The sequence below is a fragment of the Vigna unguiculata genome, chromosome 2 (assembly GCF_037176805.1).
Source record: "Vigna unguiculata cultivar grain cowpea cultivar isolate G323 ecotype 2 chromosome 2, ASM3717680v1, whole genome shotgun sequence".
Taxonomy (NCBI): Eukaryota; Viridiplantae; Streptophyta; class Magnoliopsida; order Fabales; family Fabaceae; genus Vigna; species Vigna unguiculata.
The window spans coordinates 19657537-19682434 of NC_140793.1; the positions used below are offsets into that span (position 1 = coordinate 19657537).

Here is a 24898-nt window from a genome sequence, read left to right on the forward strand (position 1 = left end):
CAGGTGTAACTTTCAAGAAAACATGATCTCCTTCTTCAAACTAAAGGGGTTTCCTTCGTTTGTCATAGTAACTTTTCTGCCTATCTTGAGAAGTTTTCATCTTTTCCCTGATCATTTTAATCTTCTCAGTTGCTTGTTGAATTACCTCTGGACCCAAAACTAAGGAATTTCCATTCTCATACCAACACAACGGGGTTCTTAACCTTCTCCCATATAGAGCCTCATATGGAGCCATTTCTATGCTTGAGTGGAAATTGTTATTATAAGTGAACTCTATAAGTGGTAGAAATTTCTCCCAACTTTCAGTTTGTTCTAAAACACAGGTTCTCAACAAGTCTTCTAAAGATTGGATAGTCCTTTTCGACTGTCCATCAGTTTGAGGGTGATAAGCTGAATTGAGCCTAACTTTTGTTCCCAAGGCTTTTTGTAAGCTATCCCAAAATCTAGATGTGAAACGAGGGTCTCTATCAGAAATTATACTAGAAGGTACTCCATGTAGCTTGATAATTTCTTTTATGTACAAATGAGCTAACTTTTCTAAAGAAAATCTAATATTAATAGGTAGAAAGTGAGCAGATTTTGTTAATCTATCTACAATGACCCAAATTGCATCATGACCAGACACAGTCTTTGGTAAACCTGTCACAAAATCCATGGATATGCTTTCCCATTTCCATTCTGGGACATCTAAAGATTGTAGTTCCCCATAAGGCTTTCTATGTTCAACTTTTGTTTTCTGACACACTAGACAACGTGCGACGAACTCCACCACTGCTTTCTTCATCCCAGACCACCAAAACATTTTCTTCAAGTCTTGATACATCTTTGTAGCACCCGGATGAATACTTAAGCTACTCTTATGAGCTTCTTCCATTATCAGCTTCCTCAACTCTTCTTTTGCAGGTATGCAAATTCTATCTTTAAACTTGACGATTCCATTTGAATCCTTGTGGATTTCAGATTCCTTTCCTTCAACTTTTGCTATCAACTTTTCTTGCAAAAATTTATCTATTTCTTGAGCTCTCTTTATTTCTCCTAAGAATTCACTTGATATTTTTAACATTCCTAAGCATATGCTATTGGGTCTAAGCTTTACAGATAAGTTCAAGTCTCTGAATGATTCTATCAAATCCAATTCCTTCACCATCATCATGGATGCATGTATAGACTTTCGAATCAAAGCATCTGCAACAACATTTGCTTTTCCAGGGTGATATTGCAACTCAAAGTCGTAATCCTTAAGAAATTCCATCCATCTACGTTGTCTCATGTTTAGCTCTTTTTGATCAAAAAGGTATTTCAAACTTTTATGGTCACTAAAAACTTCAAACCTTGCTCCATACAAGTAATGTCTCCATATTTTCAACGCAAACACCACTACAGCTAATTCTAAATCATGTGTAGGATAATTAAGCTCATGTTGCTTGAGTTGTCGTGAAGCATAAGTTGCAACTTTTCTTTCTTGCATCAACACACATCCTAATCCTTGTCCACATGCATCACAATATACCTCAAAATTTTTTGTAGGGTCAGGAAGGATTAAAACAGGTGCAGATATTAATTTTTTCTTCAACTCTTGAAAACTAAACTCACATGCTTCATTCCATTCGAAAGGTTGTCCCTTACGTGTTAATGTAGTCAAAGGCAATGCTAATTTAGAAAATCCTTCAATGAATTTTCTATAGTAGCCTGCCAATCCTAAGAAACTACGTATTTCTGTGATATTCTTTGGTTGTTCCCAAAGCAATACCGCTTGAACCTTTGAGGGGTCAACTGCAATGCCATTTTGTGATATCACATGTCCTAAAAATTGAACTTCTTTCAACCAGAATTCACACTTTGACCATTTTCCATACAATTGTCTCTCTCTTAGAATTTGTAACACAATCCTCAAATGTTTCTCATGTTCTTCATGATTTTTGGAATAAATTAAAATGTCGTCAATGAAAACAACCACAAATTTATCCAAAAATTCATGAAAAATACGGTTCATATAATCCATAAAAATGGCAGGAGCATTGGTCACACCAAAAGGCATTACCAAGTACTCATAATGACCGTATCTTGTCCTAAATGTTGTCTTTTGAATATCTTCCGCCTTGACTCGAATCTGATGATAGCCAGATTTTAAGTCAATTTTGGAATATACCACAACTCCTCTCAATTGATCCATTAAATCATCAATCCTTGGTAGAGGGTATTTGTTCTTAATGGTGATTTTGTTAAGTTGACGATAATCCACACACAACCTCATTGTGCCATCCTTTTTCTTGACTAACAATACTGGTGCACCCCAGGGAGAAACACTAGGTCTTATGAATTGTTTATCCAACAATTCTTCTATTTGTTTTTTCAACTCTGCTAACTCTAGAGGTGACATCCTATAAGGGGCTATAGACACAGGTCTTGATCCTGGTACCAAGTCTATAGTGAATTCTATTTCTCTTTGTGGAGGTAAGCCAAGAACATCCTCAGGGAAAACATCAAGATACTCACAAACAACAGGAAACTTATTAATGTCTGGAATTTTCTTGACTTTTAAAGAAGTTAAGATCATGTATACTTGAGATCCTTTTGGGATTTCATTGTGGTTGGTAGTACTCTGTTTTAATTCTTTTGAGTCAAAAACTTTACCTATGTGTGATTCAAAAATTAAAGTCTTATCGTGATAGTTTAGGAGAACATGGTTGGAAGATAACCAGCCCATTCCAAGAACAATATCCAAATGAGACAAGGGTAGACATATAAGATTTACAGAAAATTTTCTATTCCCTATAGAAATATGACAATTTGTGCATGTAAGTGAAGTGGTGACTGGAACATTGGTAGGAGTAGATACAGTTAAGTCATATGGCAATAAAGAGACAGGTAACTTTAAATGTTTAACACATTCATGTGATATGAAAGAACGAGTAGCACCTGAATCATATAGTACATTAACGAGGTGACCATTTATGATGCATTTACCTTGGATTAGATCTTCAGATTGAACAACTTCAGTACCATTCATCGTGAAGACTCTTCCGGTTGTCTTTGGTCTTCCAAGTTGATTATTTCCTCTATTGTTGCTTCCCCCACTTCCTTGCTCCTTAATTAACTCTTTGCATTCATTGCGATAATGACCCAACTTCCCACAATTGAAGCAAGTTACCATCATTGTGGTGCAGTTTCTTGATAGATGAGGTCCTCTACAATGGAAACATTTGATAGGGTGGGTTGCGCCTGAATTATTGGCAGCAAAGGAATGTCTTTGTCCTGAAGAATTCCACGAAGTATGAGATGGACGTTGGTAGGGTTTCTTATTATTAAAATCATTTCTTTTGTGCCTCAAAGGCCCTCCTTGCCTCCACTGAGTTTGTCTTGCCTTAGTATCATCCTCATAAATCCTACAACAGTTTACAAGAGTAGGAAAGGAAGAAATCTCTAAATAACCAACTGCTTGTTTAATATCAGGTCTTAGTCCACTTTCAAACTTGGAACAACGGGAACGTTCATCAACTCTATCATGAAAGTAAGGACAAAACTTTGACAACTCGTCAAACTTTGCTGCATATTCTCCTACAGACATGATTCCTTGACGAAGATTAAGGAATTCAACTTCTTTCCTCCTTCGAAGATCCTCTGGAAAATATTTTCCAGAAACTTTTGTTTGAAGACTTCCCAAGTAATTTGTCTCCCTTCATCCTCCAATTGTTGTTTTGTAAATCTCCACCAGTTTTCAGCTTCTTCAACGAGCATAAATGTAGCAAATGTGACTCTATTTGCATCTGCACACGTCATTGCGATGAAAATTTTCTCAATTTCTGCTATCCATGATTGAGCACCTTCAGGATTAAATCCCCCTTTAAATTTTTGTGGATTATTCCTGCGAAAGGTTTCTAATCCTTGATTTTCCATAGGTTCAACATTTTGTTTTTGGCTCATATTTTCCAAGACAATTGTCATTCTTTCCAATAATTCATTGGTAATGTTTTGTCCGTTATCCATCTTTTCCTGAAAGAATGAACAATTTCCTTAGTTTTCTTTAGAATTTTTTTTTAAGTATTGTTAAAAATTATCCTTACTACAAGTATTAATTGTTGTTATTACTTACTTTTATTAGACTACTTATCTTGCATTTCTCTTTTACAAGAAAAAATGTAAGAATAAACAACTTGCACCTCTACTTACTAGTAGAGACTACAAACATGGAAGACACCATACCCAAGGTCTTGACAGAAAGAACTGCTCTGATACCACTAAATGTGACACCCCGACTATTATACTAAATAATTATTTCTTAATAAAAAGATATGGAATTAATAAATTTTTTTTCCATAAGATTATCCTTGAGAGAACATTAATAATAACATAACTTCATATTCATATATATAGTTTACATCTCTATAATTGTTCATGAAATATTACAAAAATATATATATGTAAAATATTAAGAGTTCTATATCAGAATAGAAGATTATCTATATTTTTAATATCTCCTAAACATATTAATAGAAATTATCCATGAGTCAATCTTCAGAAGATCCACCAATAATATCCCGAACAACTCTCACTGAGCAAGTTCCTCTTCTGCTCATGCAACAGGTACATATGAAAGAAAAAATATGAAAGGAGTGAGGTCTTTATAAGCCTTAAATATCAATCTTAATAAACTCAACAAATAATGCAGACACCGGGGGCCTAGATTTGGACCTACAACCATAAAACTTGATCTTGTCTTACCAGACATATGGATCCATATTTCACTTCTGATTATCCAATCTGAACATCAAAAGTTACTTTGGGAAGTGATTAGGTAGTTGAGTATTTCTCATAAAATATTGGTACAATCATAATTATTTCTTTCTCGAGAATATTAGTCATTCATCGGCTCACAAAAGAGATATATACTCACTACCTAACCTTGGCGATGCCGAGCAGGTATCGGATAGTCCCAAGTTTGGCCTATGAATATCCTAGTCCAGTGTGCTATTCTGAACTATCCAGATATTCACCTACTTGGTAAAATTTCCTTAGACCCCACCATGGTCCCTGCCTTTCATCCCGCAGTGTACCAAACTGTGACTTCCCAAATACAACCACTCTGACACTGGTTTAATCTCAACTTATTGAAACCAGACTTAACTCTTACTTAACTGACATACTCTTGGATATTTTCGAAGTTCATAAAATGTGATGACTATCAATTCATGTCATTGTATAAACTATACATAAAGAATATAAAACAACGATAAAATGTACATGCAATTTTCTTCTATCCAAGCTCACCGAATAAAATAATATTTACTTTCACTTCACATTTATTTATTTTTAATTATAAAATAATAATAAAATAAGAATCAAAGCAAGAACTTTAAATAAATAATTAGACAAGGATTAGAACGTTATAAATAAATATAATAACAAAATACAAATTAAACAGGACCAGTGCGTAACTGGAGATAAAAATAAAATAAAATAAATAAATAGGACTAGTGTGTAACTGGAGATAAATAAAATAAAATAAATAGGATCAATGCATAACTAGAGATTAATTAATAAAATAAATAAATAGGATCAATGCATAATTGGAGATAAAATAAAATAAATAAATAGGACCAGTGCGTAACTGGAGATAAATAAAATAAAATAAATAAATAGGACCAGTGCGTAACTGGAGATAAATAAAATAAAATAAATAAATAGGACCAGTGGTAGCTAAAGATTAAATAAAATAAATAAACAGGATCAATACATATTTGGAGATTAAATAAAATAAATAAATAAACCGGATCAGTATATAATTGGAGATTAAATAAAATAAATATAAGAGGATAATAAATAAAAATAAGTTAAATGAAAGTAAATAGAATAATATATGAGTCAAAATAAATAAAAGATTAAGATAAAACCCATGAGCTTATCAAGATTAATATATAAGAGCTTAACCTCACTCCCCCTTACCTTTTTGATTGAAGAGCACACTAATAATAGTTGTAGAAGACTAGGATCTTTTTGAATCTTTGCTCTAAATTTTCTTTGCTATTTTTCTCTTTCCCTCTCTTCTTTCTCTTTCTCTTTCTCTCTCTTCTCTCACTCTCCTTTCTTTCTCTTTCTTCCTTCCTTTCTTTCTTTCTCACTTTCTCACCCACCTCCCGTAACCTTCATTCCATATGTATATATAAGCAAACCATGTGCTTATCAAAATCATGATTACTTAATTAATGAAGAGATAATGTTTATCTCTTCACCTTATTCTCTTTTTTTTTTCTTTTCTTCTTATCTTTTCTTCTTTTCTTCTTATCTTCTTATCCTTTCTTCTTCTTCTTTTTTTTCTTTTCTATATTATTTTTTTTTATCTCTTTTAGAAAATTCTTCATATATTTTTTTTTACACACACCTATTTAATAATATTTTTAATGCTTAAACTACATCATAATAAAATACAAAACGTTAGTAAAAATAGAATATTTTCTAAATATTTTATTTAAAATAAATAATATAGTTTATTAAAAATAGGGATGTTACAGTAAACACGATTGACAAGCTCGACCAATAAATTTGATCTATAAATGCGTTTGGAAAACTTGACCGTAAAATCGACCAATAAACACGAAACACAACATGTAAACTCGACCTGTAAACTACACCCATCAAGATGTAAACTTGACCCGTAAACTCAACCCTTAAAATTGACCAATAAACACAACATGTAAATTTGACCCGTAAACACGACAAGTAAATTCAACCTATAAACTCAAGCCATAAACATGACCTGCAAACTCAGCCCTAAAACACAACCCGTACTCTTCACATGTAACCTCTACAAGTAATAAACATAAGCCACACCAAATGTATAGATCAAGAATTAAACCCTTGACCACCAACCCATGACAAGATTCTAACTAACTATGTTATACTTCACTTTTGTAATATTATTTATTTATAAAATTTAAATAATACTACTCATGTCCAATAACCACTCTTAAAGTATAATTATTTTTTCTAGATATGTCCTTTCAAAAATATGCCTCTTTAAAACTATATGTTTATACCGTTTGATAACATAGTCGTGTAGCATAACAATTAGTTCACATAAGGAAAGGTGCATATATTCATATATCTTTAAGTGAAAGATATCCTACAAATTCCAAATAACATGATACTTAAAAACATTCTTTGTCAAATTCTCGGTGGAATTGCTTATTGAAGGATTTGCAATTGTTCATATTTTTGGACATGAAAAATGTAACACCCAATTTAATTAATAACCCTAATTAAAGGAAGTGCCACACAAAATAATACAGTAAGCATGGTTCTGGAGTATAAACGTTACCCCTTACAGTTGTCCAAAACAAAATAGGAAAGAAACTAAGGCACACCACGATGCTAGTAACACAATAGAGTAAGGAATCTAAGGATCTCAAATAGAGTTCTAGGATAAGGAAATACATGGGCCACAACCCTAAAAGAAGATATAAATGAGCAGAACCCAAATCCAGATGACTATGCAGCGGAATCACCATTTCTCTATTGACCACGTGGAGTTCTCGCATCTACTCACATCAATAAATTGATAATCATCGCAAAGAGAGAAGACCACAAACATAACAATCAAACAAGCAAAGGGTAAGCTAGAGCTGAAAATCATTTATCATACAGTTACATACAATTTCATAGTCCAAGATGCATATGTCAACCAATCATGTTATAACTTGCAAACGATACACTAAGACTCGAGACGCGACTCATCCGAATACATATAATTAGTCAGATTCAGCTGATGCTTGCACTTGTGGTGGTCTTTACTGCTCTATCGAGCTAATTGTTACAGTGTTTTATCCCCCACACACAAGGTTAGCCCTTAAAGTGTTTCAGGCCTCCTACTACTCTCCCCACTCGAGTCAGTACGCTCTATGTGAGACTAATTGACTCTTTAGAGCGTCAGGATGCAATCCTTACCTTGAATCATTACTAAATTATATAAATGAGGCACCACCATGAACTCTCACTAACAAGGGTCATGGAATTACGTCCTGACCAACTGAGGCACCACCATGAGATCTCATCTAGAGATTCATGGAATTACGTTCTAACCAATGAGGCACCCCCATGAAACTATCATGGAATTACACCCTAACCATATACAAATCATGTTTCACAAAGCAAGAGTGTACTTGTCATGCATACCAATATCATGCCAACATTTATAACCAACCTTCATTCATATTCCATACCAAAATCATACCAAACTCATCATATTCAGGCTGTGAACCATTCCATACATGCAACATCACTCAAAACATGCTTTAACACAGTAATCCAACTAAATATGTGATATTCATCCAAGAACAGAGAAATAAACAGAACAAGAACGCATTCTTACCCAACTCTCGCTCAGGCTGAAGGTTGTCGCTCAAGCGAGCTCCATTCGCCTAGGCGAGAGCTCGAGGAGTGGGAACAGTGGCTTCCTGCGATTTCTCGCTTAGGCGAGCCCTCCTCGCCTGAGCGAAACTGCATATCGCTCAAAACGGAGACTCATCGCTTAAGTGAAAACTCGAGCAGGAAACCTGGGCGAACCTCTGTTAGTCTCGCCTAGGCGAGACAAGCTCGCTTGGGCGAGATTATCAGTTCTCGCCACTGTTCGTATCTGCATCAGCCATACTTGCATACCCAAAACACAGAACAAAGCATTTTATTTCACCACAACAGCATACACTTCATACAAACTCGAAGCAAATCAAAAGTAGGCAACCAATAGGAAAATATGAGGAACCCTTGCTTCCCTTACTTGGAAATAGCTAGAAAGGCCTCGACTCTAAACAATGGAACACGACAACTCTAGGAACAAATTAATGAGCTGGAAAAATAGCGGAACATAACCAAAATGGGATTACTATGAAACCCTAACTGGAAATACAAAATGTGATTAAAGAGGACAAGTATGAGCTGGGAAATCACTTACATGAAGTAGAAAAATGAGGTTGAGTTACTTGATCAAGATTAGGGTTAAACCCTAGCAGAGCACGACTGTAGCTCAAGGAGAGAATGAGGGAACTATTTTCTGAAAAGTGACAAAAATGAGAGTATTAACTGGTTTAGGATCTTTAACTCCTTATGGGTCAGCCTTAGGACCAACTGATTTGGGACAGCCCTCAAAAGTTAAGACAGAATAATAAGTGGGTCTTAGAAAACAAAGTGAAAATATAATTAATACAATAAATAAAAGACGAGAATATAAATTACTTAAAATGTCATTCAATTAATATAAATTTATTCAATTTTATAGTAAATGTTTCGGGACAAATATAAATAATAATTTATAATCGGTTAATCATATAAATTTTTAGTTTAATAATATTTTAAATTTCTAAAATTTGGTTTATATTTTAGTTTTGGCCTTACATAAAGTTTGTTTTAACGTGCTGTATTTATAAAATAATAAAAAAAAGATTATTAATAGTTTTGATCTTTATAGCTTACTTTCAGCACCATGCAATCTTTATTTTTTTATGACTAATTTTCTTGCTTATCCTGTATCATCTTTGATACAACTATATTTCAGTAATGCTATTTTTTTAAGTTACCGTGCGTAACCGTTAAATTCATCAAACACTATGTTTGCAATTATTTATGTTGGGCATTAACTCTTGAAAGCAATGCTTTTCTCTTTTCTTTTCATTATTTGATAGGCACTAGAAACAAACAATAGAGTATGATGCATAAGAAGTTGCAAAGGGGTGCATTGCCACAGACAATGTATCTTCTTTTAACGTTCCCTTCTCTCTCTCCCTAAGAACCTAGACAATGCATCTAACAATAATAATAATCCTTAGTGCGAGACCCATATGGCTTGTTTTTGGTTTAGAACAGTTTTTTTATATTGCAGGCAAAAAAAGAAATGAATAGATGACCCCAGCTAGATTTGGGGGCCTTGACCAAAACCAAAGGAAAACGCTTATTAAAGATCCTCCATGCACTTCTTTCAAGGCGTAATAAAGGACAATTCAATAAGATAAGAGAAAAACACCCCAGGTAAGAGTTGGCAATGTCAGTTGCTAGCTCAAACTGATATGATTATCACATAGAAGTTCCCCAAAAATATGAAAAAGTAGGAAAAACAATCATTATTAATTTCTCAAAATTGAGGAAGAGGACCTTAAGGGGCAGGTCTTTTTATTAGTGTTATTTATTATTTTACAGTACCTGTGGCGGTGGTTAATCATCAAAAGCTCTCTTTTTGATGCGAGCGTGAGGTATATAAATGGAGCTTCTATGCCTTTACCTTTTTCTTTACACACTCTCCTTCATAAACACATTGGTCTGTTAGCTGTATTTTCCCCTCTTTCTACTACCGTTATTGTTTTTTTTTCTCCTCTTCTCTCTCTAAATATGAGTTTTTCTCTCTCCATGTGCCACAGTAAAAGGCACGTTTGTCATGAAGGAGCAAGTTTGAAGAAATCCCAAATTGAATAAAGTGGTTTTGATTTGAGGAAAAAGCTTGAATGGAAGGCAGAGTTCCGAAAGTTGGAGGAGGATCAGAAATGGGTATCTTTCTCTTCCCACTTTTAAAGTTGGGTCCTTTTGTAATTTTATAATCTTCTTTTCTCTCTGTCTTTGCAGGGCTGGGTTCTGTAACACTGACTAGGGCTTGAATGGGGGTATTTATTATGCTGAAATCAATGTTGTTTGCATAATTGACTGTTTCCATGGACTTCTTTTCAGCCCTTTCTTTGAACAGTCAGTTTTAGCTTCTCTCTCTCCTGGGGGGCCTTCTTTATGATTTTTGGTACTTCAAGTTTAGTGTTGGCTTTGGAAATGGTAGCTGCCATGCTCGTGTGAACTTTGGTACATCTTTTGGGTACTTGGATTTTGTTTGAGCCTCTTGCAAATTTTACCATCATTTACTGAAGCTGCTTTTTCTCTTCCAACTTCTAGCCTTTTTTTGTGCTTCAAAATTTACACAAGTTTCTAGTTCCTTCAGTTCTCAAGGTTGTCCTGGATTCTGGTTGATGCTTGTGATGGAATCATGTTTGTTGAATTTGTGTCGAGGCTTAGGAGGCTCCATCTGTTATTTTGCTTATTTGAAATTTGACCATTTTTTTATATTTGGCCACTGTTGAAGGTACTTATTGTTAAATTTTCTCTGATTACCAGTTAGTTAGGAAAAAAGATCATAGAAAAGAATCTGCTAGTGGAGTGGTTTGGTATATGTTGTTGAGGAGGGGTGGATATGAGTGACAAAAAGAAGTTTGAGGTGGATAGAAACGAGGATCCTATGGGTTATTCTAGTGGTATGCACTCGGATTGGAGATTCGAGGGTGCAAATCTTGCAAATTCTTCTGCAGGTTTGGTTGCCATGGGAAATTCTATGAACGCCAGCAGAGGGGATTTGATTGGTTCGTCTTCATGTTCCTCTGCTTCAATGGTGGACTCTTTTGGTGCAAGCTACTGGGACAACACCACCGGCTCCCAAAACCTGGGATTTTGTGACTTTAATGTCCACAACAATGGGGGTTCTTCAAATACTGCTGGAATAAGAAAAGAGGGCTTTGGCTTTGGAAGAGTTGCTCAGGTTCATCATGGAACACTTGAAATGGCTTGGAACCCTGCTAATTCTATGGTACCGAATGGCCCAGGGTTGTTTCCGCACAGTTTATCTCAGTTTCCAACTGATTCTGGATTCATCGAGAGAGCTGCAAGATTCTCATGTTTCAGTGGAGGGAATTTTACTGATATGGTGAACTCATATGGTATTGCTCAATCAACGGGGGTTTATGGAGCAAGAGATGCTATTGCAGGACATGGGTTGAAATCTGTAACTGAAGGGCAATCTCAAGGAGGTGATATGAATGTAGTTGAAGCTACGAAAGATTTGTCTCCATCTGTTGAGCATCTGGCTTCTAAAGGAAGCCCTCTCAAGAGTGATAAAAGAAGTGAAGGTCATATTATGTCTCAAGATGATGGGAAGCTATCTCTTGTTAGGCCTGCTAATGAGTCTGATAGAGCTGAATCTAGTGATGATGGTGGTGGCCAGGATGATTCTCCATTGTTGGAAGGTGCTAGTGGCGAGCCTTCAATCAAAGGGCTAAACTCAAAGAAAAGGAAAAGAAGTGGGCTGGTATGGTTGTGACTTGTGATTCAGATGTATCTGCTGTATGTGTGACGCTGTGATGCTATATCCTCTTATCCATTTGATTCTTTTCATTGTGGTAGGACGCTGATAATGGGAAAGGCAATGGAGCTACAGAAATTCCTAATGATGCTGCTCAGGACAACTCTGAGAATCAACAGAAGGTAGACCATCAACCAATTCCAGCAACCAAGTCTTCAGGGAAGAATGCCAAACTAGGGTCTCAAGCTTCTGATCCACCGAAGGAGGAATACATACATGTTAGGGCTCGCCGGGGTCAAGCAACAAATAGCCATAGCCTTGCAGAGAGAGTAAGATTTTGTGAGAACTTTCTGTCATGAAAATGAAGCTTTTGGATGAAGAATTTTAAATTAGATTTTAACTGCAGGTTAGGAGGGAAAAGATAAGTGAAAGGATGAAGTTTCTTCAAGACCTTGTACCGGGATGCAGCAAGGTGGCTTCTAAGTTTGAAATTAGAAGATTCACTGTCGTAGTATTATCTGTTCTGCTATCACTTCCTTTTAACACTTCTGCTATTACTTTCTATGCTTTTAGGTCACTGGCAAGGCAGTAATGCTAGATGAAATCATCAACTATGTACAATCACTTCAGAGACAGGTTGAGGTATGGGTGGAAAATTTCTCTCTCTGTCGCCACTTGTTGCACTGTATGTATGTTCTGGTTCTGCTTAAGCACCGTGTCGAAATATTTATTGTCATTGACTTTCTCATTTACTTAACCCGCTTTACTACCGCAACACTCTTCTTTGTATTTGAAATGACCTCATTTTGAATCATTACTATTGATTCTTCTCTGATCACTGTTATCTTTGTTGAATATTGAATGAAGATGCAATATTTTGTTTTGCTAATTACTATATATATATATATATATATCCTGATGCTTTGATTTTCACTGGCTAGAATGACAACCTGGTTGGGATGGAGCCAGTGTACTGATGCTTTTGCATGCCTGTTTCTTTTAAAAAAAGTGTTGATACAAGTTAAATTGACACCCGTCTTTTTCATTTGACAGTTTTTGTCTATGAAACTTGCAACAGTAAATCCGCGGCTGGATTTTAATATTGAAGGACTTCTTGCAAAAGATGTAAGTTATTAGTTTGTTTACATACCAGTGGGTAAAGATTTATATTCTGTTCAAGTGCCTGATCACCTTGTTACATGGTGAACATTATATATCAGATTCTTCAACATCGGCCAGGTCCTTCTTCTGGTCTAGGATTTCCTCTAGATATATCCATGGCTTTTCCTCCATTACATTCATCTCAACCAGGGCTGATTCATCCAATTATTCCCAACATGGCAAACTCAGCTGACATTCTTCAAAGAAACATCCATCAACAGTTAGCTCCCTTGAATGGTGAATTGAAGGAGCCAAATCAGGTATTGATCCATTGGAATGTCATGCATTTCTCATTCACCATACACATAATTTCTCTGTTTAAGTGAGAAACACTAGTTTGGGTGCTACATAAATGATAGATTTGTGAATGGATAATATTCGGTATAGATTGCGGCACATAAGCAATGTTGAAAATCCTCCGTCAACCAAACTTACATTTAATTTCCGTGACCATCCTTTGCTGTTATACAACAAATTACCTATGCTTATGTTAAATTGTTGTTTATCCAATATTTTGCCTGACTATATTCTTCAATCATTTTATTTTCAAACACAATTTGTAATAGCTATCTGATGCATGGGACGATGAGCTTCACAACGTCGTACAGATGAGTTTTGCAACAACTACTTCCCTGAGTAACCAACATGTTGATGGTATGCATTCCCCCAACAAATGATCCCTTTTAGTTAAGTTACATTTTTTCACTCAAATTACCTTTGCTACATGCTGTTGTAGGTACTGTGTCAGCAAGTCAGATGAAAGTTGAACTTTGATGTTTACTCTTCGTACATTCATCTTCACTACAGCACGTATTTGGCTTTCATTCTTGTCAGATGCAAATAACTAAAGCTCAGAGTTCTACACAAGGCTCACCAAACTTGAAGGCCATAATCACAATTCTCTGCAATATATTTGAAATGAGATACTACTGAGTAATGTTCTGGTGTCTAGGTCTTTTGAGGGCAGTGACACACTCTACTAGGTTAGAGGATGTAGAGCAGTATTTAAGGATGTTTCCCTTTTCAAGCGTGAATATATGTATCATATGCTTAGAAGTGGAATTCTATTTTATCAAAATAGGTTTGCTCACTGGATATATTAAAGAATGTAAAGACAGGATCTTACTGAGTCTGATGAACCTGGAGAAATGCTAAAGAGAATTTTTTTTTGGGCTGAGCATAGCTTACAAAGTGCTATGAGAACCTGTTGATGATTTTTATTGATGCTTGCCAGTTGCTTGCTTGCACATAATGTAATGCTTTTTCTGCCCAACAATTAACTGTTACATTCTTTCATGGACCACGTTCAGATGTAGATCACACTTTAGGGAGCTTTCTGTTTAGACTCTTTCCTTGTAATTTAACTGATAATGTGTTCCTGAGTATCACAGTCAGCATTATATCGTTCGTGGACATTGGTCAATACTCTGCATTGTGTAAAAAGAGGAGGGAATAAATTATAGGGGATCCGCGTTGGTATACAAAAGGCTCTTCAAGTAGTCACGATACTGGCACTACAAAAAAACTAAATTTGAACAAGGGTTATTATCGGAGGATATAATAACCTCTGGTAAGTAATACACCTGGGGTTTTCCAAACCTTGACAAAGTCTGAGGTTTTTTTTTAAGAAACCGTAATTAAGTTTTAAATTTTAATTTTTTCCCTCCTTTTTTGTCTTCTCTCTTTTTTATCATCTAACCTACACTCTTTTATTATATTTCGTATAGTACGTATTATGTTTGCTTATCCTCTTTTCATCTCTCTTTGTATCTTCTGTATGGTAAGAAAAAATTTTGACACTCCATTTTTACGGTCCCTCTTCCTGGAGGTCCTCCAATCGGTACACTAATTGTCTTCGTTCTTGATTTTTTAACAATTACTTTTCACTTTCCCAATTTCTAACATTCTAGGTCAATAGTTTAAGTTAGATATTGTTTGATGTTGTTAAGATATTCTTAATGACAATATTTTTTATTTACTCTGTATTTTTAGTTACTTTCTTTAGTTGTACCTCTATATTATAAATAGATTATATTATAAATAGATTATCTTATAAATAGATTATCTTATATGTAGTTTATATATAAGACATTAATTTCAAACCTTGTTTTCTTTATATTCAACAATGTACCTTGAGTTTAAGGTTCTTTTGAAAAAAAAACTATCTTTAAATATCAAGACTCTATAACTAATTATATGGTTAAAATTTATGCTCTTTTTCATGAGTTTAATAAGTTATTGTCTCCTTTTCTCGATCCTACCAAAAAGATCGTGCATTGACCAAAGTTCTTCATGCTAAGGGCATTACACAAACTTTTGCTGATAAAATATTCACATATTCGTGATCAAATTTTAGATTTTCCGGTGGTCCCCACCTTGACTTCGACCTACTCTACTCTTTTTCGTGTACAAAAAAAATCCAACATTTGATACACCTGCTTCTATTAATGATTCTTCTGCATTGGCATCTTACCGCGATGACTAGACTTGCCCTTGCAAATAGGGAAAAAGCTGTTTTAAGTGTGAATATTGTGGCAAGCTAGGTCACAAGATTGACAAGTGTTATGCATTACATGGTCGTCCTCCTCGATTTACTGTAGTTGTTCAGGCCGATCTTTCCCACCATCGTTTGCTGAGGATCTTCCTTCTTCTGTTTCATCTGATACACCTGCTATGTTCAACAAATTTCTCAAATGGTATAAGGATCAATAATCTTCTAGTTCCATTGTGTATGTCGCATACACAGGTACATCTTTTGCTGGTCTAACCTAATCTTCTTCTTCTGGTCCTTGGGTTTTTGATTCATGATTACTAGTAACAAATCTTTATTCTTTTCTTTATCTTCTCTTAATCCTTTACCTTTTGGTACATTGGCTGATGGCTCTATAGTATCATCTCATGGTGTTGACACTATTAAACTTTTCCCTTCTTTAACTATTGACAATGTTATTTATGTCCCTGGCTTTTCTTTTAACTTGTTGTCCATCTGTCGTCTAACTCGTTTTCTTGATTGTGTTGTTTCTTTTACCAACAATTTTGTGTGTTTACAAGACCAGAGTTCGAAACAGGTGATTGGCACAAGATTTAAGTCTCATAGTCTTTATCATCTCTGTCCCTCTACACATGTTGGTGCAGTTATGGAGTCTCCCTCTCTTCTTTATGTCAGTAAGGTCATTCAAGCCTTGTCTGGTTACAACAGCTTGTCCCTGCCTTGTCCAAGTTGTCTCGTTTAGTGTGTGAGTCATGTCAATTTGGCAAGCATAGCTGTACTTCCTTTCCTCATAGTGTCACACATGGTGCTTCATCCCTTTTTGTTGTAGTTCACTCTGACATGTGGACCTAGTCACGTTAAGTTTACTTTAGGTTTTCAATATTTTGTTACTTTCATTGATGATTATTCCAGATGTACTTTGTTATTTTTGATGAAAAATCGTTTTGAATTATTTCATAACTTTCAATCTTTTTTTAATGAAATTAAAACTTAGTTCGATGTTTCTATTAGATTTTTGCGTAGTGATAATTGACGTGAATATCTTTCTTATTATTTTAAACAATTTATTACTTCTCACGGTATTCTGCAGCAAACTTTTTGTGCTTGTACACCTCAACAAAATGGTGTTACTGAATGTAAAAATAGACATCTTATTGAAACAACTTACACTTTTTTAATTCATGGAGAGGTTCCTCAACATTTTTAGGGTGATGCTATTCTTACTGCATGTTATCTCGTTAATCACATGTCTTCTTCGCTTTGAGATAATAACATACCTTATTCCATTTTATTTTCTCATGAACCTCTTTATCCCTTTCCTGTAAGAGTTTTCGGATTTGCATGTTTGGTCATAATTTCAATCCTAGTCTTTACAAGCTTTCTCTTAGATCACATAAGTGTGTTTTCTTAGGGTTTACAAGATCATAAAAAGGATGCAAATATTCTTCTCCTTCTCTTAACCGTTATTTTGTGTCTATTGATGATGAGTTCTCCCTTTAAGAGTCAATTTTCACCTCTGTCTCCATCCAATCTTGTTAACATTCCTAATACATTTAATGTTCCCGTTATTTGTGATCTTCTTACTATGTCTTCTTCACTATCAATTCCTACTCCACAGTCAGCTTCTTCTCCACCACCCCTTCAGGTTTATAGTTGCTAAAACCAATCACAACTACTCCCATGTGAGTCCACTCAAGTGCCAACTACTCTGTCTCCTCTAACTTTGACACTTGAGTTTGACCTTCCTATTGTCCTCTGAAATGGTATGCGTTCCACATGTAATCATTCTCCCCATTATATTGCTTTGAGTTATCATCGACTATCATTACCTTTTTATACATGTCTTTCCTCTATTTCCTTTGTGACCATTCCAAAAACTATTTGTGAAGCATTAGCCCACCCTGGTTGGCATCAGGCCGTGACAGATGAACTAAGTGCTTTTTGTAATAGTAGAACTTGGGAACTGGTCTCGTTATCGTATGAGAGTGTGTTTACTCTATTGTTCGTTGCATGTGAGTGTTTACTTCAAAGTTGGACTTGATGGTACTATTGATCGCCTCAAAGCTTGTCTTGTGGCCAAAGGTTGTACTCAAATTTTTGGGTTGGATTATGGAGATACCTTTTTCCTATGGCAAAGATTTCTTCTGTTCGTTTATTTATTGTCATGGCTGCTCTTCAACAATTGTTTCTTTATCAATTGGATGTTAAAAATGATTTCCTCAATGATGATTTGCAAGAAGAAATATATATGGAGCAACCTCCTAGGTTTGTTGCTCGGAGGAAGTCTTCTGGGATAGTATGTCATCTTTGCATATGGCCTAAAACAATCTCCTAGGGCCTGGTTTGGAAAGTTTAGCAATGTTGTTCAACAATTTGGTATGACTTGGTGTGGAGCAAATCATTTTGTCTTTTATTGGCACTCGAGTGCTAGATGTGTTTACTTGATAGTATATGTTGATAACATCATTCTTACATGTAGTGACAACCATGGCATCTTTTAGTTGAAACAACATTTCTGTCACCATTTTCAAACCAAAGATCTTGGCAAACTCAGATATTTCTTGGGTATTGAGGTAGCACAGTCCAATGATGGTATTGTTATATCTGAGAGGAAGTATGCCATGGATATTTTGGAGGAAACTTGGTTGGTGAGTTCAAAGTCTATTGATACACCCATAGATCCCAATACTATACTTCTACCAAATCAATGGGAGCCTATATCTTATCATGAGCAGTATAGAAGATTGGTTGAGAAATTGAATTATCTTACAGTCACTCTTCCTAACATTTTCTTTGTAGTCAGTGTGGTAAGCCAATTTCTTAATTCCCAATGTAAAGATCATTGGAATGCAATCATTCATATCTTGAAGTATATTAAAGGATCTCCTGGAAAAGGATTGTTATATGGTTATAACAATCATACAAGAGTTTTATGTTATTCATATGTTGATTAGGAAAGATCTCCTTCTGATAGAAGATCTACATCTTGGTATTATGTCTCCATTGGTGGTAACTTGATCTCGTGGAAAAGTAAGAGACAAAGTGCTCTAACAAGATCCAGTGTAGAAGCAGAATATAGAGCTATGGCCTTAATTGTCTGCAAACTTATTTGGCTCAAGCAATTGCTTAGAGAGTTACAATTTGGAGATGTCACTCAAATGACACTTGTGTGTGACAATCAGGTTACTCTTCATATTAGCTCTAATCATGTCTTTCATGAGAGGACCAAACACATTGAGATTGATTGTCATTCCATTCGGGAAAAGATTATGCTGGAGACATCAAGACTGAGTTTGTTAACTCAAGTGATCAATTAGTAGATATTTTTACTAAGTCTTTAATGGGGCCTAAAATTGATTATATTGTAACAAGCTTGGCACATACAATTATATGCTCTAGCTTGAGGGGGAATTTTAGATATTGTTTAGATATTATTTAATATTGTTAAGATATTGTTAATCACAATATCAAACAATATCTTTTATTTACTTTATTTGTTTTCAGTTACTCTTTTTAGTTGTACCTCTCTCACTATAAATAGATCACCCTATGTGTGTGATTTATGCACAAGGGAAATTAATCTCAAACCCTATTTTCTCTATATTCAGCAATTTCAAACGTTTTTCTATCAATAGATTTGTTCCTGTGTTTTTGTTATAGGATTGTGCAGCCTCTAGTTTTTGCTTTAGAAGCTTGTAGCTACTTCGTGTGGGTTCGTAAGTGCTTTACGAGTTTACGGCTAGTTTGCTAATGCTTCAGAGAAGCGGTTGCTTCGCTAGTTTATTTACTTCGTAAGTTTGTAATGATTTTGCGAGTTTACGGTTTCAATGCGTTTTCACTCCTGAAGAACTATGGTTCGTCTCCTTCTTCTTTCTCTTATATCATGCAAGACCATTTTTCTTATACGTTCTTTTCCGCATTGAAAATTTGTCCCTCAAAGAATGTACAAAGAGTAAAAATGGGTGCGTGAACAACAATAAATTGCACTGGTCCAAATTCATATTTATGATTTTTTTCCTTTCTTTGCTTTTTATTTTTTTTACATTTTTTACTTATTATTATTATTACTATTATTTTATTCTTAAAACATTATTCATTTTTTTTTTAAAACCTAGATGGTTCTTCTCTCGAGACTCCTCTCCACCACCAACTGTATAAGAATTTTCTTGCCCATAACTAGAACCAGCTCCAGATGGTCGGTCACTAGTATTAACTACCCAACCGTCATGACATTCTTATAGTACCCATACTTGGCCCTATCCAACCAAGATTGTGTACTAGGTACTAGTTACTCAAAGGAAATGACATTTCCATAGTACCTATACCTGGCCCTATCCAACCAAGATCGGGTACTGGTTACTCAAAGTTAATAACATTCCTATAGTACCTATATTCGGCCCTATTCAACCAAGGTTGGATACTAGTTACTCAAAGGTAATGAAATTCTCATAGTACTCATTCTTAGCCCTATCCAACCAATGTCAGGTACTGAGTACTGGTTACTCACAGGTAATGACATTCTTACAGTACTCGTACTCAACCCTATCCAACCAAGGTTGGGTATTGGTTACTGGTTACTCAAACGTAATGACATTCTTATAGCACCCGTACCCTGTCCTATTCAACCAAGGTCGCGTATTGGGTACTAGTTACTCAAAGGTAATGACATTCCTGTAGTATCCGTACCCGACCCTGTCCCACCAAGGTTGGGTATTGGGTACTGGTTACTTAAAGGAAATAATATCCCCATAGTACCCACACTCGGCCTTATCCAACCAAGGTCAGGTACATGGTACTTGTTACTTCAGAAGGCTACATCGGCTCACGAACCAATGCCCACTTAAGAGACTGATTACTTAGAACCGATTACTAGTGAGGGCTCTATGGTAATTCTACCATTTTTCATTAGATCCCAAAAAAAAGCTAAAATTCTATTTGGGGCCAAAAAGCCCATTTTAGTGGGACCCACAGGTAAATGGGTATAAATAGCATGTTATTCTATGCATTCATTACACAATTATTATTTTCTTAGATTCCCTAACATCACTAGTTCTAAGTGTTAGCACAAGCAACCTTGGTGCAAGGATTTGATAAATGAAAGTGCATGAGATCACATGTGCTTGATGAAGATTTATGAAAATCCATTTGATGACCATAGTTCTATTATGTTAAATCTGGAAATAAAGTGTAGAATATGATGTTTACATGTTGTACTTTATTCGTAGGCTATATGACATAGGTTAGATGCCTTGTTAGTCTTAGTGTGTCCTTTTTAATATGTTAAAATGGATTTTAATAGGTTAAAAGACTTGTTGTATATAATTTATGGTATGATTACATTCAATTAGTTGAATTGTTTTTCAAACGACTAATTTCACTTTAAGTGAAATCAACAGATTGTACGGACAAACCAACCTGTTGAATTCACTTAAGACCAAACTATATAAGTTGTCTTTCATATAGTTAAGACACAATATTGAGTTTTTTTAGCGCGAAAAATAGTCTTTCATTTTTGGAAATCTCTCTCTCTCTCTCTCTCTCTCTCTCTCTTTGAATCATATAACTACAAGTGGTAGATTGAAGATCTTTGTTGAACTTGGAGGCATTTTGACTTGGTTGGAGTTTAAAGAACTCGAGTTTGATTGGCTAGGGAGAACTACCATTAGGTTTTGTAGCTCTTATGTTATGTGATTCCAGGTCTGTAAGTGTGTTTTTTATAGTAATGTTGTTGAGATTTTTGTGCGAGTCAAAGATCTTGGTGTTTCAATTGTTCAAAAGTGTGATCTTGGTGTGATTTTTGTAAAACTTTCGGTAATAGTGAAAACCAAGCTCAAGTTATCCTGGTAAACTGGAATTAGCTCGTTGAATGAGTGAATCAGTATAAAAACAATTGTGCAAACCTCTTTCCCTAATCTTGTTCACTTTAAAATCTCAAGAAAATCAAGCAAATCAATCTTTGTTGTGTTTGCATGTGTTTTTGCGTAATCTAGTAGTGTAATCTTGTTAAAAATATTGTTTGGAACAAATCTTGTGTAAGAAAGCATGTTGTTTGAGCGAGATTCATGAATTTTGTATTCTGTATAATTTTCCAGTATTTTAGGGGGTTGATTTCATATTTTAATTTGTTGATTCATAGTGTATGAACATATTAACCTACTATTTTTATTTTTAATTAGTTGAAAGTGTATTGTCTTAGACCTTTTGCATTTTGATTATGTGGTCTAATTGATTCAAAGAAAAGAGGTTTTAAGCTTTCAAAAAATTTTATATAGCCAATTCAACCCCCTCCTTCTTGGTTTAAACTACCACTTCATTACTTACACTAACTTAAGCACTAGAGTGTGTTTTATAGACACCCTTGCGCCTTGGACGATACCTATTGGAGTTGTAGAAGAATCAAGCTAGAAGACCGGCTACGGGAAGAGTTGGAGACTTGGCAGTGTACAACTTGATCTTGTAAGAACAATTGGCGTCAAGCATGGGGCTGACGAGTATTTTGTGAAGTGATCTGCTATTGTTACAAAGTTAGGGAGCACGAATGGTGTCGACCAAGAGCAAAGACGTTGTGGTCCAAGGAAACAATATCGCCAAGGTAGGGGAGGCTAGACCCTTCTACAATATCTCTCATATCTTAGAAGCCCAAATGAAGATGTAGCAAGAGTTCGTTGAATATAAGAAGAGGAATGCATAGAAGATTTAAGCATTGAGGGAGGAAAATGCACATCTAAAGAGGAAAATGGAAACTAACAAGGTAGCCAGCACAACAGCCGGAGTTTGGATCTCCTGAGAGTTTCTGAGTGCCACTAAAGAAGAAAGTGAATATCAGCCCACACCCAATATAGCAAAAGGTCCAAGACCCGTGAAAATTAATTCAATAAATAAATAATTAATTAATAAATGCGGGTAGTGAGAGCCTTTATGGCATTTAATTCTGATATGTATGATGTGGAAAAGTACTAGCTCAAATGGTTGAGAGTACTTGGTTGTGTGAGAGGACTTGGGTTCGAGTCCTATGTTTGCTAATTGGGTGTTATTTAATTTATTATTTTTTTAATAATATGTTTGATCATGTTGAGTGATAATATAATCATAGAATTATATGAATTATCATGAAACATGAATTGGTTGAATGGTTGTGCAAGGATTTGACATTGGCATAGTTATGGGTTCGAACCTTGGTAGATACAAATTAACTTTCTTTTTGCCAAACAGAGGAAACCCTAGCCACCTTAGTAAGGCATCCAAGAGGGCTAGAAAAACAAACGATAATGTATCTTGAATAGCAATTAACACAACCTTAATGCTATTTTCGTTTTTGGATTAATGATGGTTAATTAAGTGAATTTAGAGTGAGAGAGAGAAGAGAAATAGAGAGAAAAGCATATGGCAGCCTAGGAAAAACATTTGAAATTGTTTTGAGAGCATAAGAGTTGCGTCTAGAGAGGATTGACGGTTGTTGCGGAAGGTGTTAAAGGAAACCATTGTTGATCAAGAATAACCTTGGAATTCTCAAGTTTTAGCAAGGAAACCAGGTTAAAGGAGCTGATTAACGTTGTTTTGATTGTTTAATGATTAATTGTATGATGTACAATATGTTATTGCATGATCCTTCTCTGTTGTCGTTGGAATTTTGTGTTTCTGGAATTTTTCCAGAAATCGCCTAGCGGGCGATGAACTACCGCCATATATTGTTCTTCCAATTTTCTGGGTTCCTTTCAGGAACCGCCTGGCAGTGAGCATCGTGCCGCCATGCGACACGAGTAGATCAACCCAATTTCTGGGTTTTGGAATGAATTGTCTAGCGAAGATGAATACTCGCCAAGCGACACGATTCGAATTGACTCGATTTAGATGTTTTCTTGTTCTGGGAGGATTCTAGTCGGGAAGAAATTAAGTTCTAATTGTCTGTGAATGATTAGAAGTTATAGATCTTTGAAATTCTTGGAATTTGGGGGGTTAAATTGGATGAACGCATATGAATATATTTTAGGGTTTGGAAAATTGGAAAATTTGAGGTGATTAGTATTGGGACTGGAATTGCGTTGATAATATGTAAACATTTGATTCGGGTTGGAGAATAGGTACCCTAGTTAAAAATGAGTCATGGCTTGAATTGAGTAAAAGATCAATGCAGGGTGTTGTGGAGTTTCTAGCATTCGCAGGTGCAAGGAAAAGTTGGAATTTTCCAGATTTTCATGCACCGCCTGGCAGCACTGTGGATTCTTCACTGCGTGACTGTGATGGTAGGCATTGGGTTTGGGTTCTGTTGCAGTCCTAAATGGAACTGGAAGGATGGATTTGAGGATGTTTTTGAATGGCTAATGGGAGAAAAATAATGTATGAACTAAGGTGTTTGACTTAAACTTGGAATTCAGTGAATATAGTATACTTTTAGTTTATTAGGAGGAGTTGGATTTATGGGCAGAGGACATGAGTTGTTTAATTATAGTGTCAAGATAAGACTGGTAGGAAATGTATGAAAAACAAAGTAGTAGTACTTTGGACTATTGGAGAGGGAACATAATTAATGTGACATGGAGATAACTAATGGTGGAATTGGTTTAAAGGTTGAAGCAATTTGTGTGGGTTGATCTGTGTGTTAGGCATTGTGGTCTGAAGTATAAAGAGAGGTAAGAATCAGTACATATAAGTGATGCACTTCATCATTGCAATCAAGTACATATAAGCATAAAAAGAAAGTGTGAGAGTGAATATTTGGAGATTCAAATATGTTAGAAAGCATGTAAGGACAAGTCTCAATTGTGTTGAATGAATCGTGTAGGCTTGGGCACTATATGATGCATTAGGGAGCTTGGATTACTTGGTAAAACTAACTGTAGTGGAAAAACCAGTATGTCTCGCAGTACTGGTGCATCGCTTGGCGGTGGAATTAGAGCCGCCAGGCGATAGTTGTTGGTTCAGAGAGTTCCTGGAATGTGTGCGCCTGGCGGTGAGGGTAGTCCCACCAAGTGATGACTGCAACATGGGTGTTTCAGAGGCGCTACGTGCATGGCGGTACGCGTCCCCCGCCAGGCGGTTTGGAAGCAGGAAGAGCTTGGCGCCTTGTGAGCAACGCCAGGCGATATGGCTGTAGCAGAAATTGTTTTGCTCACTTTGATGTGCATGATCTACAATGCTTTAGTAATACCTTA

At 35.6% G+C, this 24898-nt stretch overlaps 1 protein-coding gene across 8 annotated transcripts; it reads left to right on the forward strand.

Annotated features, from left to right (window-relative positions):
* Window positions 1-9989: 9989 nt before the first annotated feature.
* LOC114173455 (basic helix-loop-helix (bHLH) DNA-binding superfamily protein) lies at window positions 9990-14475 on the forward strand. Of its 8 annotated transcripts, none has more exons than XM_085669832.1 (11): window positions 9990-10235; window positions 10401-10527; window positions 10705-10840; window positions 11137-12100; window positions 12196-12423; window positions 12501-12566; window positions 12668-12736; window positions 13148-13219; window positions 13315-13515; window positions 13822-13909; window positions 13992-14475. In XM_085669832.1, exons 4-11 carry the CDS (start codon window positions 11213-11215, stop codon window positions 14027-14029), a joined length of 1650 nt encoding a protein of 549 aa, XP_085525958.1. In that variant the 5' UTR covers window positions 9990-10235; window positions 10401-10527; window positions 10705-10840; window positions 11137-11212; the 3' UTR covers window positions 14030-14475. The 8 variants fall into 8 exon arrangements, with proteins under 8 accessions (XP_085525958.1, XP_085525959.1, XP_027913675.1 ...); XM_085669833.1 differs by having other exon boundaries at window positions 10705-10827; XM_028057874.2 differs by having other exon boundaries at window positions 10603-12100.
* Window positions 14476-24898: the final 10423 nt, after the last annotated feature.